Raw genomic sequence first — 16,745 nt, forward strand, 5'->3', positions numbered from 1 at the left:
GCCACGGCATGCGGTCAGGCACAGAGAATCGAGTGAGTTCCTGGAGAGGTTTTTCACGGGAGGCATATTGGGGAGTCCATTGTCTACAAAATCCAGCCATGCCTAAAAACTTCTGGACCTGGAGTGGGGAGCAGGGTCGGGGAAAGCTAAGGATAGCTTGGACGCGGGTGGGAGAAAGTGCACAGGAACCCTGGGAGAGGAGAAAGCCAAGGTATGTGACAGAAGCTTGATAAAGTTGTAGTTTAGAGTGAGAAACTTTGTGACCCTTATTTGCTAGGGCAGTAAGGAGCACTAAAGAGTCAGTTTCAGAGGCAGACAACGAAGGGGAACAGAGGAGTAGATCATCTACATATTGGACTAATGTGGACCTGGATGGGAAAACAAGGTCAGCAAGGTCTTGGGCTAATGCTTGGGAAAAATATGACGGGCTTTCAGTATACCCCTGGGGCAGTGTGGTCCATGTGTACTGTTGCCCCGTGTAAGAAAAGGCAAACAGGAACTGGGAGTCAGGGTGAACCAGGACAGAAATCAACAACAGTAAAATGAGTTGCATCTGGTGGGATAGAAGCCAGAATCTTTGAGAGAGGCAAGTTTTGATTCTGTCCACCTGTGATTTGCCTCTTCCCACCACTGCATGAAACAATCAACCTCTCCTTTTGCCAATTTAGTTTTAAGTTGGCCGAGTTTGTCTTTTAAGACGTCTACTCGGTCTTTGTCCCAAGATCCTAACAGTGGCCACTGAATTTTGGGATTCTCCTAAGTTAGCCTTTTGCATTCCCATACACATCTTCCCCGCCCCCGAGGTCAGCCTTTTGAAGCCATCCCCCACCCATGTCATGAGGTTTTCTGTTTATTAAAATACAACAATGCTAGCAACAAGACAAACACCACAGAGAAACAACACAAAACATAGATCCATGGTATTCTGAGTTATTCTTCCGCTGGCGCCAGCTTGCTCGTAGAGTCTAAAAACAAAAGAAACAATTTCCATCCCCTTGGTGGGGACAGATTATTGCTTAATAATAATACCACTTTCTTTTACAAATTTCTTTGCTAATTGCAGGAAAAACAGAATTACCTCCAGGCTGTACTTATTTTGTTCTATAGTTAGGCTGTTCTATAGTCAGACTAGTGAATTACCCCACTCACTGATCATTTATGAAATTCATGAGGTGGTGTACCTCAGTTTCCCCTCTTGTGCAACAGACCATGTTTGCAATAGTTTCTCTGCTGTACCAAGCTACAAGTTTATTCTCAGGTAATAGCTGAGACACAGCTTCAGATTTTAGCACTATACACGCACACAAAATTCTCTTTTGCCTAACATCCCTTGCACTGTGATTACTCTTTTACACAACTGTACCCCGATTACACTTCCATCTTGTACAACTAGACACAACCAGGAGCAGCCAAGTTAAGTTCCAGTAGAAACCCCTTACATCCTTTAGTGATTTTGATTACATTACCCAATAGTCAAACAATTTTGATCAGATTCTCTCTCTGCCTGCAGCAGTCCCTTATAGACCATTTCTGTGGGAAAAGGGCCCATTTTCCCTCAGAATAGCTGTAAAGGCTTCTGGGGACAGAAGCGTAGTGGTGGTAGTAGCCACTCTATCTGACCCTCTTAGCCTAGACCATTTCTCCAGAAATTTACAGGAGTCCGGACTCTTCCTAAAATACATAAACAACCGGCATTCCTTTAGGGAACTGTCCCAACTTAGACATCTGGTTACCCATACAGGAGGACTTTACACACCAATCACACAAGAAGGAAAGTCGGGTTCGTCAGAGCGATGCCCGGTGCAACACACAAAAGGAGCCCACAGGCTACTGCCTCAATCGCCCTTGCTTTCACACCAAGGGTTTTACCCAAGGTGCAGTGCGGCTGCGATTGTGCAGATTTCACTCACTCAGACCATGGGGACAGGAACCCTTTGATCAGCCGATCCCCGGATGGAGACGGCACCCAGACTCAAACACACCACAGGGAGGACGGATAGACACAGAGACAAGACAGTCCTCAGTCCGGACAAAACACAGAAATAATTACCTGACCAGATTCCTGATGTCAGATCCCGGGATCCCTACCAGAACAGAGTGGGAACCAACAGGTTCGATGGCGTAGACTTCACTGTGGTCATGCACCCTTCTGTTCTGGCGGAGGACAGCTCGGGCCAAATGCCCAGGTGCCGGCTTGCCACGGCCATCCTAAGAACAGTCAGGAGTCACACAGCCCCAGAGAAGACGGTTGCCATCTCGGTGGAACCTCCAAATTGTCAAAGTCAGATTCAGGACTCACATAATTTGTCAGACCACTCTGTTTATTAGCCAAGCGCTTTGCTAATGCACCCAGATGTGAGCCCCTCTCTGAGGCTCAAGATAACTTATTTATACAGCTAAGCCAAAGCCAATTTAACATAAAAGACGAAAGCGGAAACTGACAAATATACATACATATCTTATTTGCATACTAACATTTACCAATCTCCTAGCTCGGTAGGAGCTCTAAGTTTAATTAGTTTGAGGACCCATTGTCTCACACTCCTTAACATCTCTCTTCCTGACAACTATATTTCAACAAACCCCTCAAGTAACATTTCTTTAATGAATTATAATTTCAATATAATTCATTCTACTTTCACACTTCCCTTTGCTTCCCTCTCAAAAGTCATTTTTCTGTGGGGAAGCAAAGAAATCTGCAGGGAACATAAATTTTGCACATGCACACTAGTGCAGAATCCCCCCCAAGAGTACCACATTCAGACACTGCTGGTCCTTTGTTCTCACTGCCACGTCCAGTCCCTATACAGGCTCCCCAGTGTCTTCCCTGGTCCTAATGCTGCTTGCTTCTTTCATATGATAACCTTTCTAATTAATACCTTTTCATTAGCAACTTAAAGCACTTTACAAACATTGTCTCATCTGACTCCAGCGTTTTAGGTGTTCTTTATTTTATGGTGAGCGAAACGGAGAGAAGTGACTTGCCCTTTGTGATAGACAGGAATAGAATACAAAACTCCTGATTCTTGGGTCCTTTTCTCTAATTTTGACTACATATTTCCACAGCTCCCCTCTGTACATAGATAATAGAACTTTCCCCATAGTGGGATCCCCCTAACATGGGAATTTTTTTTTCAACACAGTTCCTGGTGCGTTTCTGCACTGTTCCTCAGAACTGTTTACTATAGTAGGAAGGTGATCATGTGGTAGCAATAGCATAACTCTCCCAAGTACCATTATACTACTAGCAACCAGGCTTGCTCATGATGTGGGGTATGACCAGCAGTGACCCTGCAAACTGAGTAGACATAAAAGCCCTTTCTGGAATTCTCTGATGTCCTTTTGTAAAAGTACAAAACTTCAGAGAGCATTTGCTCAACTCTAGGAAGAACTAGGGTAAGATTGCTATTTATCATGTATCATTTAACCGACACACTTTTTTAGTTCGGGAAGCAAGGCATGGACCTTATACTCTCATCAGGAAAAGAGGCTTTCATATGTGTTGCCTTTGTCAAATTTTTGGAATTTCCTGGAGGGACGGAGTCACCAACATTGAAGTGCTCAAGTGGGCCAGTATACCCAGCATGCAAACACTCCTCAAACAGCGACACCTTTGCTGGCTTAGGTATATGTGCCAAATGAATGATGGGCTTATCCCAAAGGATATCCTCTATGGCAAACTGGCATCTGGAAAAAGACCCAAAGGACACCCAAAACTGCGTTTCAAGGATGTGTACAAGCGAGATGTCAAAGAAATGGACATGGATGTGGATATCTGGGAAGATCACACTCGGGACCGCAGCCTTTTTAAATGAGCTTAACAAAGGTCTCCAGAGTTATGAGAGAAAGCAGTTCAGCTTAGCAGAGGAGAAAAGAGCTCGCAGAAAGCAGAGCCCAAAGGATTGAAACACCACCTTTAAATGTGTCAGACGCATCGGAGATTCTCTCTTGAGTGGGTCTCTTCAGCCACAGTCACGGCTGCCATAAAAAACAGTTGAGTAAATTCTCTCTCTCAGGGGTGCGTATCTATGGTCTCTCGAGACTGAAGGATGCCTACTACTATTTAGCTGAAGAAAATGAGGACATGGCTTGGTCCAAATGCGATATATTAGACATTCACCTTACTCTTGAGTTGAAATTTTGCTTTATTTTCCAAGTGAAAGTTTTTGGTCTCACCCTAGTTCAGGCACATTTTTAAAGAAAATATACCAAACCTACAGGATATTTTGGTATCATTGTCAGATTGTTCTATAGACCTGGGATTTGAATATCACTGTGTTAAAAATCACACCCAAAGAGCATTGACAAAGCTATTCATCTTATGTTTGGGAACCAGTTTTACTTCATGCACTTCAACCCTCATTTATGCCTTGTCTTAGCCAGCAATCATTTGTGTGGAATCTTTTCAAATTTGCCTTTATATTTTACTTGAATTCTTAAAAAGTTATAATTCCATAGCAAAAACAGGTTTCAGAGTATCACCCATGTTAGTCTGTATCCGCAAAACGAAAAGGAGGACTTGTGGCACCTTAGAGACTAACAAATTTATTTGAGCATAAGCTTTCGTGAGCTATAGCTCACTTCATCCAATGAAACGAAACAGTTACAGTTGATTTGTTAAATACTCAAAAGTTAGAAAATATCAAAGTTAATGTTCTTCCAGTGATTGGAGGCATACATTCCCCTCAGGTGTGCACATGCCCAGTGCACCAAAGTTGAAAAACTTTGCTTAGCAGCATGCATCAGGACAGCACTTACACCCTTAAGCCCCTAGCCCTTCCCATGGTAATATAAGAGCGGTGCTGCCCTGACCCCACTCAGTTCTTTCTCACCACTTGCTGCTTGAGATGGAGCATGTTTCTCTATTGCAATGTTTTCTGTACTTTTTGAGTAAATGGTTAATTTTAGTAGTACTGTAGGAGGTAGTTTAGTAGAAATGTAGCCTTGTGTGATGCCTTCACTGGATTTTTAAGCATTATCAATCATGTGGAATGGCTGTCCTTACCAGTGATCCCCACGCTCTGTGTTTATTGTTCCATGGGGAAGGGCACATTAAGGAAATGTGCTCCATCTGCAGATCTTTTAAAAAGAAAACACAAGTGGCTAGAGACTTGCACTCGGAGCAGCCCATGAGGCCCAGTTTGACACCAGGGACCTCCGCAGATCATCAGACCCTCCAGAGAGCACCTGAGCCGGTACATACTGGGGTTCCATAGCTGGATTTGGATCCTCCACCCTGGAGGAAGAGAGAGCATTCTTCTAGATCTCTGAGAAAAAGAACTCACAAAATGGACTGGGGCCATTCCAGAGCTCAGAGCGTTGTCCTTCCCTTCTAAGAGGAGTGGACACTGGCACTGAGTCTTCCCATACACAAGATAGATTAGAGTCATCTACCTACTCTCCGGTACCAGCGTGTGACTAGTTAGACGCCATACCATTGACTCCAGTACCTTCTGTGGGGTGTCTGTTGAGTCTATTACTGAGGACAGTGGTGTCAGCACAGTCTCTTTCCATGCTGGCGACTTATCAGGCAGCAGTGGACTTGCTGTGCCTTTCTGTTCCTGACTCTCCCTTTACTCAGGAACAGACAACTATGGTGGCTTCCTGTTTCGGTAGCTTCAGGATCACCCAGACTGATTGCAGACATATCATTTATTGTCTGCACTGTTGTCCACACCACATCATAACCCAGGGGCAGAATTTGTCTGCTTCCTTCTCAGTACAGAGTCTCGTTGGCCCCGTACTATCTTTGGTACTGACAACGATTGCAGTGCTGTCTGTATCTGCAGGTCCGGTACCAGCTTCAACTTCAGTACCAACATCTGTTTACGCACTGAGTATGAGTGCAATCCCCCATCACTACTTGAAGTACCAGCTCCTGTGCCATTGTTGTTTCCACTGATACCTGTATATTGGCTTTGGATGTGACAGGCTCCGCCTAGAATTGCTCCTCCGTTACCTTCAGCCTACTTGGAAGGTTCTGTAAGATCAAGTTTGGAGACATCTCCCTCTCCTTCACCTTTGCATTACTGCTCTCAAAGGTTGTTGAGACATCCTGGGGTACCACTCCTGCACTATAAAGACTCTTAGCCTAGTTCCTAATGGTCACCAATGCCATACCCCAATCCACAGTGGCCTCCTTGGAAACCCTGGGAGGTTCCTCACTTTGTGACGTCCTGATCCATAGCTCAGTCGAGGACAGGGTTGCCTGTCCCCTAGTAATCTCCCTGCCTGAGCTGTTTGTGAAGCAGTCACAGACTGAGGGGCTCCCTCTGAGTTGGTTCAGCTTGAGCCCTTGTTACAGACACATGTTGCCGCAGAGATGTCACTGGTTTTGCTAGTGTCCTCTTTCTTGTCACCAGATGGCACTGCAGTGCCAGATTCTTTATCTCTGGTGCCTGAGGATTTTAAATCCTATCATGATCTATTGAGACAAATGGCTTTGACGGGTATTCAGACCGAGTTTAAGGAGAAAACGCATAAGTCAGTGGATATTCATTCTTCAGCTCCAGGGAGAATGTTTCACTTACAGGGAGAGTCAGTTTTGGAACCTACAAAGTCTCTGTGGAATACCTCCACATCCTTAACGCCTATTGTGAAGTGTACTGATAAAAGGCGGTATGTCCCCCAGGTAGGGTTTGTGTGGGTTTTTTCCTCACATCCAGCCTGTAATTCCCTTGTTGTGGCGGTGACAAACGAAAGACTGTGGCAGACTAGGTATAAATCCACACCAAAAGACGACAGTCTAAAAGGTTAGATTTGATGGGGGGAGAAATTTTTATTCAACCTCTTCATTACAAGATATGACTTAGTAAATTGCAACACTATGTCCAAGTTTACAGATGAGTTGCCAGAATCCTCCAAGGAAGAATTGAAGGCATTCGTTGCCCAAGGCTGTTTGGTGGGAAAGACTTCTTTGCAGTCGGCACTGAATGTAGCAGACCCTTTGTCCAGACTTTGGCCTCAGCTGTAATGATACCTCATGGCTGCAAGTTTATGGCATAGCTCCTGACATCCAACATAACATAGAGGTGCATTTTCATTTTCTAAGAAAACTGGTGAGACTTTACATTCATTTAAGGACTCTTGTGCTACTTTGCAGTCATTGGGAGATTTGTACCCTGGCCACAAAGAGACGTCATTATGGAGGTCACCAACAATATCATTCATAGCAATGTTTCCAACAGTCATCCTACCCTGCTAGGCAGCAAGAGTTCCCTAGAAAGGAATGTAAATCACAGAGGAGAAACCCCCCTGGGTCCCATTTTAATCAGTCAGCTTGCTCTCTGCTAGTTTCAGGCAGGGAGCCTATTTGACTTGCATATCGAGAGGGGCATTCCAGTTGTGACAGTCTCACCATATCCCTTGAATTCAGGGACAGGCTGTTTCACTTCTGCAGTCCTTGGGAAACAACTACTGAGTCCTACGCACTGTGGGATCAGGTTATGCCATCCAACTTATGTTCATTTCCCATTCCTACCTCCCTACCCCACCCCTTTTCAGGGACATCTCTCATAAGTCCAGACTCTGTGGACTTTGGGAACTACAGAGGAAGTTCCTCCTTCAGCATCAGCAAGAGGAATTCTATTTCCTGAGCCTCAAATCCAAGGGAGAGGTGAGATCTATTCTCAATCTTCCACGTCTCAACAAACTAATGAAATATGAGATTCTGCATGGTAACCCTGGGTATAATCCCTCCCTACATTGGATCACAATTACCTGGTATATTGCTCTCAATCTTCAGGCTGCCTACTTCCATGTGGCAATTTTCCCAGTCCACAGGAAGTTTGAGATTTGTACTGGCAGGTCATCGTCATCAATTCAGTGTTCCCTTTGAGGCTAAGGATAGGCCAACACGTGACTCCTCTGCACGTCCAGTTCACCCGTCATCTCTTTGATCTAGGTCTGATTTTGAACAAAGGGAAGTCAACGTTAATGCCAGCACAAACCATAGAGTTTACTGGGGCCATGCTAGACTGTATGAGTTTGAAGGCTTTCCTGATGATTGAGAGACTTCAGGTAATTTGTCATCCATCTATGCCTCCAGCCTCACCCTTCAGCTACAATCTGCATATGCTTGAGATTGCTAGGGTATATGACAGCATGCACTTCCATAGTTCAGCACACAAAATTGCATTTTCATCCTTTTCAAGCCTGGTTGAAATTAAGTCTCTCTCCTGAATTGTCAGGTGATGGACAGCTTCGTAAGGATTCTACCAAAGATCCTGGACTCCCTAGAGTTGTGGAGAAATCAGAGCAAAGTTTGCCAGGGTGTTCCCTTTGCCTGCCCTTCTCCAACCAGGACTACAGTTACTGTTGCATCCAAAGTGGGCTGGGGAGCACATCTAGGGTCATTAAAAGTTCAGGGTTTGGGGACCAAACAGGAAGCTTCTCTTCATATCAACATTCTGGAGCTTTGAGCCATTTAAAGTGAATGCCAGGCCTTTCGGACTGAAATCAGGTGCACAGCTGTTCATGTACTTACCAGTAATTCTACCGCAGTGTTCCACAGGGGGAACTCACTTCAACCAGCTTTTCCAGGAAGTGAAGTCTTTTTGGCACTTTTGCATCAAGGAGGATATTAGCCCCACAGTGGCACACTTACCCCATGCTCAGAATCAGTTAGACAACCACCTCAGCAGAGTTTTCTTCCAGAATCATGAATGGTCCCTGAAGAACAAGGTGTTCAGAGATCGTGGTATTCAGCAATTGACCTGTTTTGCAACAAAAGACAACAAGAAATGCAGTCAGTTTTGGTCTGAGCTCTTTAAGCAATGCCTTTCATATAGGCTGGGGACCGGAGATGATGTATGCTTTCCCCCTGTTCCTGCTAATTCCTCAGTTTATCCTCAAACTGAAGTTGGATCATGTCACATTGATACTGTCTTAGCCAAACTGGTGTGATGAGTGTTGGTTCTTGGACTTTTTTTTTCTGTTCAGCCTTCCAGACCTTTTCACCTCCTCCCAAACCTTCTGACACAATATTTGGCATCCAACGCTGATCAGTCTGCATCTCTTGGCATGGATGCTGCATGTGTGATGTCCTGGATCGTGAACCAAGACCGCTGCTGCATCCTGGCCTCCACCCAATGTCTGTCAAAACCTGGTGGTCCGAGAAGCTAGTAGGACTATAGCCTCAGCCAAGACATTACCCACAGGAACCCTGATTGAAGGATCACCCAGCTCCACCAATTGGTCCAACCACACTATTTCAGGCTGAAGGAGGCACAGGAAGTCTGTCTGAGCAATAAGGTGATTTCCTGTTATGGCTGCATTGGACCCTGCTTATGCCTGTCTCTTTCACCTAACCCTGTTCCTGATTCCTGCTCTGGTCCGCTCCTGGCCTCTTACCTCTCTCTTTACATCTGTTCCCACCGTGCTCCTGTTCTGTGCTTTGATCCTTGTGTCTCCTCCAGTTCCTGCCCTTACGCCTCGTCTCCAATCAGTTACCAGTCCTGGCCTCTAACTTGTGACCTTGACTCTGGCTTGCCCCTCTGGTGATTGGCAGTTGACTCCGGTGCTGACCCTTGGCTTCACTCCCCACCCTGGACGTCTGCTCCACCCACTAGCCATGACTCCTGCTATGACTACTAGCCTGGACCACCTACATCCCATTCCATAACACATGGTTAGATGAGGAGGAAGAAAAATGCTCAGAAGCAGTGCAGTAGAAAGCTCTCTGCTAGGAGTACATATTTGGCCAAGTAGAAGCGTTTTTCAGTGTGGTCTCTAGCTCGAGGAATCCGGCCAAGGCCAGCACTCATTCATGACTCCTTGGATTATCTGTTGCATTTTAAGTCCTCAGGTCTGTCTCTTATGTTCGTTCAGGGGTCCACTTAGTGGCTATCTCGGTGTTCCACCTGCCAAGACAAAACTGACTTCCTTTGGATAACTGCCTTGTGGCTAGACTTTATTTTTTAAAGGTGGTGGTGGTGATCCCTACTTCCTGTTAAGAGCACTATTGTGAGACCATAATTCGATGCTGGCTGCCCTCACAGGACATCCATCTGAGCCCTTGGCAACCTGTTCTCTGTCCATTCTTTGACAAAAGACAGGTTTTCTCATGGCAGGACCTCTGCACATAGTTTTTCAAGAATAAGTTGGCCCTAAGGACATGTAAGAAAAGTTTTTCTAAAGTGATTTCAGTTTCACCTTAACAAACTATGTATTCGCCTGTAGTCTTTCCTAAACAGCCCTCGAATACAGAGGATTAGCACCTTCATGCATTGGATGTGAGATTGTTTGTTTGTTTGTTTGTTTGGCATTCTATTTGGAAAGGACTAACCATTTCATTGTTCACCTTGGCTCCTTGTGTCTTACGCTGATTGGGTGAAGGGTCAGGTGGTTTCTGCGCAGAAACCATCTGCAGGTGGATTACTACTTATATTATGGCAGTATATGGAGTAGCTCAGTCCATCCCTCCACAAAGACTGGTAGCTCATTTGACAAGGGCCCAAGCGGCTTCAGTCGCATTCCTCAGCGTTTCTACATTGGACATTTGCAGAGCAGCTACCTGGTCTTCAATGCAGCTATTACAACTGCGTCTAGATCAGATGCAAACTTTGGAAAGGGAGTCCTGCGGTTGTTCTTTAGGTAGATGCTGAGCCCCACCTCCTTCAGTTACTGCTTGTAAATCACCTGAGTGGAATACACGTTCGCAACCACTCGAAGAAATAATGACCGTGACTTACCTGTTCTGTAACTTGTTGTTGTTTGAGATTTGGGTACAGATGTGTATTCCACGACCTACCTTCCATCCCCTCTGCATTGGAGTCTTTAGCCTTGGATTCCAGTGGGAGAGATCTGATGAGGGTGAGGTTGGTGCCACCCTTACATAGGCATAGGAATGTGACTGGGCCGAATGGCATGGAATATATGTCGGCACCCACATCTTGAAGAACAACAATTACAGTACAGGTAAGGAACCTTCTTTTGCATGTACAGCCTTAACTCTACCCTTTGTGTATATGAATTCTGGTAGTCTGTGATTGATAACTCTTCCCAATTACAATAAAATATATAGTTAAAAGACAAATTCTACCACCTTGGCTAAGGTCCTTTGAACCTTCTGAAGGCTATTGTCACTTACACCTGTGGCGGGTTCCCCCTGGGTGCCACCTGCAACTGGGGTACCACTGAGGCCCCTGACCCACCAGCCTGGGCTCCCTCTCACACTGCTGCTGTGGTAAGTTGCCAAGCTCTCCAAGATTGCTCTTTCGCCAGCATACACACAGGTAGGGACACACCCAGTGCAGTACTTACAGGCTGCTGAGGTCAGCTCTGCATTGGGAGGCTACAGCTAAGGAACTGACCAGCTGCTCAAAAGCACACCACCCTTTGGAGTGTAAACCCAAAATTATGCTGCCTTGCACTGTCCAGAGATCTGTACAGCATAAGCTCATGAAATTCTCACTCTCTCACACACACACACACACACACACACACACACACACACACACACACACACACACACACACACACACACACACACACACACACACACACACACACACACACACACACACCCTCCCTCCCTCCCTCCCTCCCCAATGTGGAGAGGAAATATGCAACAGTTTTCTGCCCCAAGATATAACTCTCCCACACTGGTTTGTGATAAAACAAAAACACATTTATTAACTACAGAAAGATAAAATTTAAGTGATTATAAGGGATAGCAAATAGATCAAAGCAGATTACCTAGCGAATAAACAAAAACACAATCTAAGTTTAGTATACTAAGGAAGTAGCAAATTCTCACCCAAAATAATTATTTAAGCCAACCTCAGGCTCTTAAGGAGCAAGCTGCACTTGCTTGCAGCTTAAAACCCTAAGTATTGCTTTCACAGGTGTGACAAAGCACTGTCCTTGCTTCCGTGGGTCCCACATTTCCTGGCGGATTTCGCTAGCCTCAGAGGCTCATTGTGGCCCTCCACGTAACCCTTCTTTCTCTAGAGACAAGGGTCACAGTCTACTGAGCCATTTTCTTCATAAGCCAGCAAGGGAGGTGAGGAGAAGTTATCCTTCGTTGCACAGTCTCTGTTGTCTCCCAGTCTCGGTGATTAATCAGGGAGCAAAGGAGGGGGTGGGAGCCCGGGCCCGGGCCCAGGCCCACCCTCTACTCGGGTCTCCAGCCCAGGGACCATAATAGTATCAGCTATGGTAGCTGACCTTTTAGAAACATGACATGTAGAATTCCCTGGGCTACTTCCCCCACAGCAGCCCTCACTTCCTCAAGCTCCACTTCACCCTTACCTCAGGGCCTCCTTCCTTGAGCCTGATATGGTGTGTACTACTCAGCCTCTCCAACAGCGCAACTTCCTTCCACAGCTCCTGACATGCACCCCCACCAACTGGCTGGGAGGCTTTTAACTAGTTTCAGCCAGCCCCCGATTGGCTTCAGGTGTCCCAATCAACCTAGCATTCTCCCTGCCTTCTGGAAAGTTCTTAATTGGCCCCAGGTATCTTAATTGACCTGGAGCAGCTTCCATTTCACTTAACCTGGTACCAGGGATTCGTTTAGCCTGGAGCTAATATATCTATCTCCCACTACTTTTCTATAGCCCCATCTGGCCTTGCCCCGTCACACAGGCTAGAAATCCCTCTAGCCTGGGTCCAGCACCGCTGCTCCCCCCACCACCCCGTCTCAGTCCTTGTTCCTTGTGTCCAAGAGTCTCCTATGGGTAAGGAGTCAGTGAAGAACCCTGATGATGTCACTCCCCTGCCTCAAACAGCTTTTGCATATGGTAGGAACCCTTTGTCTCCCAGCTTGCTTCCCACACCTTTCAGTGGAAAAATGCTGGTATTCCAAGGAGACCAGTACCAGGTGATCTGGTCACATGCCCCTGTAGTGTCATAGCAGCCATGACTCGGAGGCTATTTGTAGCATCGTCAGGAAGGCTCCCTGGTGGGAGATTAGCATTTTCTTAGACCAGTTGTTCTGCTTAATGGTCCATTTGAGTTGAATGGGCCCTTCCCAGCCAGCCATCTAGACTGACAGTCTTTTGCCTAGTGGGCATTTCCCAGGTGTAAACACATTGGTAATAGATACATAGACAATATTCCTAACTTCAGATACCAAAATCATACTTGCATGCAAGTATGATAATCATATTCAGTAAATCATAACCTTTTCAGTGATATCTCACATGACCTATCTTGTATAAAATACATTGTAATTATGCCATACTCATATCACAATAACATTACTATGAAAAATATGGGGCATGGTGTCACACCACCTTCTAAGGATATTAGAGAGACAAGGAAGATGAAGTAATATCTTTTATTGGACCAACTTCTGATGGTGAGAGAGACATACTTTCACCAGAGCTCTTTGTAGTTCAAAAGCTTCTCTCTCTCCACCAAAAGTTGGTCCAATAAAAGATATTACCTTACCCACCTTGTCCCTAATATCCTGGGACTGACATGGCTACAACTACACATCTGCCAAGAATGTCATACTCAACCAGTATGCCCTCTCAATACATTTTACTTTACAGTTGGCTGTGCACATGGGCAGCCTTATTTAGTGGCACACTTAATGTGTACTGCAAATGTGCTGATTCTTATGCAGTTGTCAAGTGCTTTCAGTCAAATCAGAGCCAAGTTTCAAAGACAGTTCTTCATGATGGCTATTTCCATGCTGAATTGTTTTTTACCCTCCATGGTTTCAGTTAGTGTTGTCCAAAACAGTCATAAGAATTGTTTATAATGAGGAAAAATTGCATTTTGAAGTTAAAACTGAGACTTTAATTAATGGCAGTTGCCATTACACTAACATTGAATTTGTTGAAAACTCAGACTATTCACAAAAAGAAAAGGAGGACTTGTGGCACCTTAGAGACTAACCAATTTATTTGAGCATAAGCTTTCGTGAGCTACAGCTATTCAGCCTTTAATTTTTACCAGTCTGGATATTGCTTCATTGCACACCAATGTTCACAGAATATGCTTGCACTCTCAATACTGCCCTATTCCCTAGATAGTTTGGGGGGGTGGGAGGGAGCAGAAGCATATGTTGTGTTGGCTCCACTTAAAGGATTGACTCACACTTGTCTTTCCATTTTCCATGTCTTTCTTTCTTTCACTCTTTTGGGTTCAAACAGGCAAAGAAAACAGTGTTAATGTTCTTTTATAGTAGCATTTCCTGTGGATGCCTGTTTCGAGGGCAGTGATGTACAGTAAAAGCTCAGTTTCACTCTTTGCAGGTAACATTTTTCTATGCAGGAACACAGTACTGCTTTTCATCTCTGGCTGTCAGATTTTGTTGTCTAGAAAATGTCTGTTGCCTACCCAGTGGTTTGAGGTGTATGGACAGGGTGGGCTTTAAAATGTTCAGGGAGGTGTGAGCAGCAAACTTAACTGATTTTTAAATAAAAGAGCATGTAGGAGAATTTCCTTTTTCTCTTCTGTTCTTGAAAAGTGGCATTTGCTTTCCTATTTCCAGCAGTTGACAAGAACGTCTGAGGAACTGGGGGGGCACATGATAGCATATATCACATTGGTAGATGTGAGGTGAACGAGCCTGATAGGGTGGCTGATGTGATTAGGTCCTATGATGGTGTCCCCTGAATAGATATGTGGACATAGTTGGTAATGTGTTTATGGTTATGTGGTAATGTGGGCTTTGTTGCAAGGATAGGTTCCTGTGTTAGTGTTTTTGTTGTGTGGTGTGTGGTTGCTGGTGAGTATTTGCTTCAGGTTGGGGGGCTGTCTGTAAGCAAGGACTGGCCTGTCTCCCAAGATCTATGAGAGTGATGGGCCATGTGCCAGCAGTGCCCCTCTGCCATGTACATTGGTCAAACTGGACAGTCTCTATGTAAAAGAATAAATGGACACAAATCAGATGTCAAGAATTATAACATTCAAAAACCAGTCAGAGAACACTTCAATCTCTTTGGTCACTCGATTACAGACCTAAAAGTGGCAATTCTTCAACAAAAAAAATTCAAAAACCGACTCCCAACGAGAGACTGCTGAATTGGAATTAATTTGCAAACGGGAAACAATTAACTTAGGCTTGAATAAAGACTGGGAGTGGATGGGTCATTACACAAAGGAAAACTATTTCCCCATGTTTATTCCTCACCCTTCCCCCCCCCCCCCCCCCCACAGTTCCTCAGACGTTCTTGTCAACTGCTGGAAATGGCCCACCTTGATCATCACTACAAAAGGTTCCCCCCCACCCCGCCATCCCACCCCGCTCTGCTGCTGGTAATAGCTCACCTTACCTGATCACTCTCGTTACAGTGTGTATGGTAACACCCATTGTTTCATGTTCTCTATGTATATAAATCTCCCCACTGTATTTTCCACTGAATGCATCTGATGAAGTGAGCTGTAGCTCATGAATGCTTATGCTCAAATAAGTGTGTTAGTCTCTAAGGTGCCACAAGTACTCCTTTTCTTTTTATTGTTTTTGTTTGTTTGTTTGTTTGTTTTTTGAGGAGGAAGAGGGGGAAAAACGTGAGAGGAAGAAGAGATATCCAACCCGTCCAACAGCAATGTGTCAGGAAGTGTGGGTGAATGCCCATGTCAAGAGAGGAGGGGAAAGGAACCATCATGTGTGGAAAAGTGGACTGTGGAGAGAAAAGAATACAGAAAATAGTTAAAAGGGGTGCAAGAGGGAAGAAACAACATAGCAAACAAAAATGGGGCAGGGGCTAAAGGATAATAGGAAAGCAAATGCCACTTTTCAAGAACAAGAGAGAAAAAGGAAATTCTCCTACATGCTCTTTTATTTAAAATTCAATCAGTTAAGTTTGCTGCTCACACCTCCCTGAACATTTTAAAGCCCACCCTGTCATTACACCTCAAACCACTTGGTAGGCAATAGACATTTTCTAGACAACAAAATCTGACAGCCAGAGATGAAAAGCAGTACTGGTTCCTGCATAGAACAATATTACCTGCAAAGAGTGAAACTGAGCTATTTACTGTACATCACTGCCCTCGAAACAGGCATCCACAGGAAATGCTACTATAAAAGAACATTAACACTGTTTTCTTTGCCTGTTTGAACCCAAAAGAGTGAAAGAAGGAAAGACATGGAAAATGGGAAGACAAGTGTGAGTCAATCCTTTAAGTGGAGCCAACACAACATATGCTTCTGCTCCCTCCCACCCCCCCAAACTATCTACGGAATAGGGCAGTATTGAGAGTGCAAGCATATTCTGTGAACATTGGTGTGCAATGAAGCAATATCCAGACTGGTAAAAATTAAAGGCTGAATAGCTGTAGCTCACGAAAGCTTATGCTCAAATAAATTGGTTAGTCTCTAAGGTGCCCCAAGTCCTCCTTTTCTTTTTGCGGATACAGACTAACACGGCTGCTACTCTGAGGAAAAAAAAAAAAACAATATTGCCATTCTAGGGAGAGAAGCAAAGGAGCTAATGAGGGCAGTTACAAAGAAATATATATTTTGAGAATAAGAAAAAGATTAAATTGTAGGTAAAATATGATGAACTCAATATGGTCCTGTTCAAGCAACCTAGAAAAGTCACTTGTTTCACAGAGGATCATTTTTAACTCTTTCTAGTGGTGACTACGAATAAACAACTAAGGGGCTTCCACCTTTGGATATTTTAGGATCCTCTTGCAGGTGCCATTTTACTGTCTTAATGTGTAGTCCAAAATCCAGCTTGTTTGCATTAATATTCTAATATCTATTTCTCTTCTGTTAAAGTATTCGTTAGCTAGGGACCATTTGGTTTAATAGTGTCCAGTATTGTAGTCATGGGAGCTAT

At 44.6% G+C, this 16,745-nt stretch overlaps 1 protein-coding gene across 5 annotated transcripts in view; it reads left to right on the forward strand.

Annotated features, from left to right (window-relative positions):
• The window catches only part of UBXN7 (UBX domain protein 7), a 156,404-nt gene that overhangs the window by 30,024 nt on the left and 109,635 nt on the right, over window positions 1-16,745 (forward strand). For 2 of the 5 annotated variants that reach the window (XR_012160849.1, XR_012160850.1), the window contains one exon: window positions 15,447-16,067. The exons of 2 other annotated variants lie outside the window; for them this stretch is intronic. Coding sequence is in view for 1 of the 3 variants with exons in the window: in XM_073360406.1 (XP_073216507.1) it covers window positions 6,836-6,973 (138 nt within the window). In the remaining 2 variants the exon portion in view is untranslated. Of the gene's footprint in view, window positions 1-6,835; window positions 7,266-15,446; window positions 16,068-16,745 lie in introns of those variants that run through there. One more of the 5 variants, XM_073360406.1, reaches the window with a different exon arrangement.

The sequence above is a fragment of the Lepidochelys kempii genome, chromosome 9 (assembly GCF_965140265.1).
Source record: "Lepidochelys kempii isolate rLepKem1 chromosome 9, rLepKem1.hap2, whole genome shotgun sequence".
Taxonomy (NCBI): Eukaryota; Metazoa; Chordata; order Testudines; family Cheloniidae; genus Lepidochelys; species Lepidochelys kempii.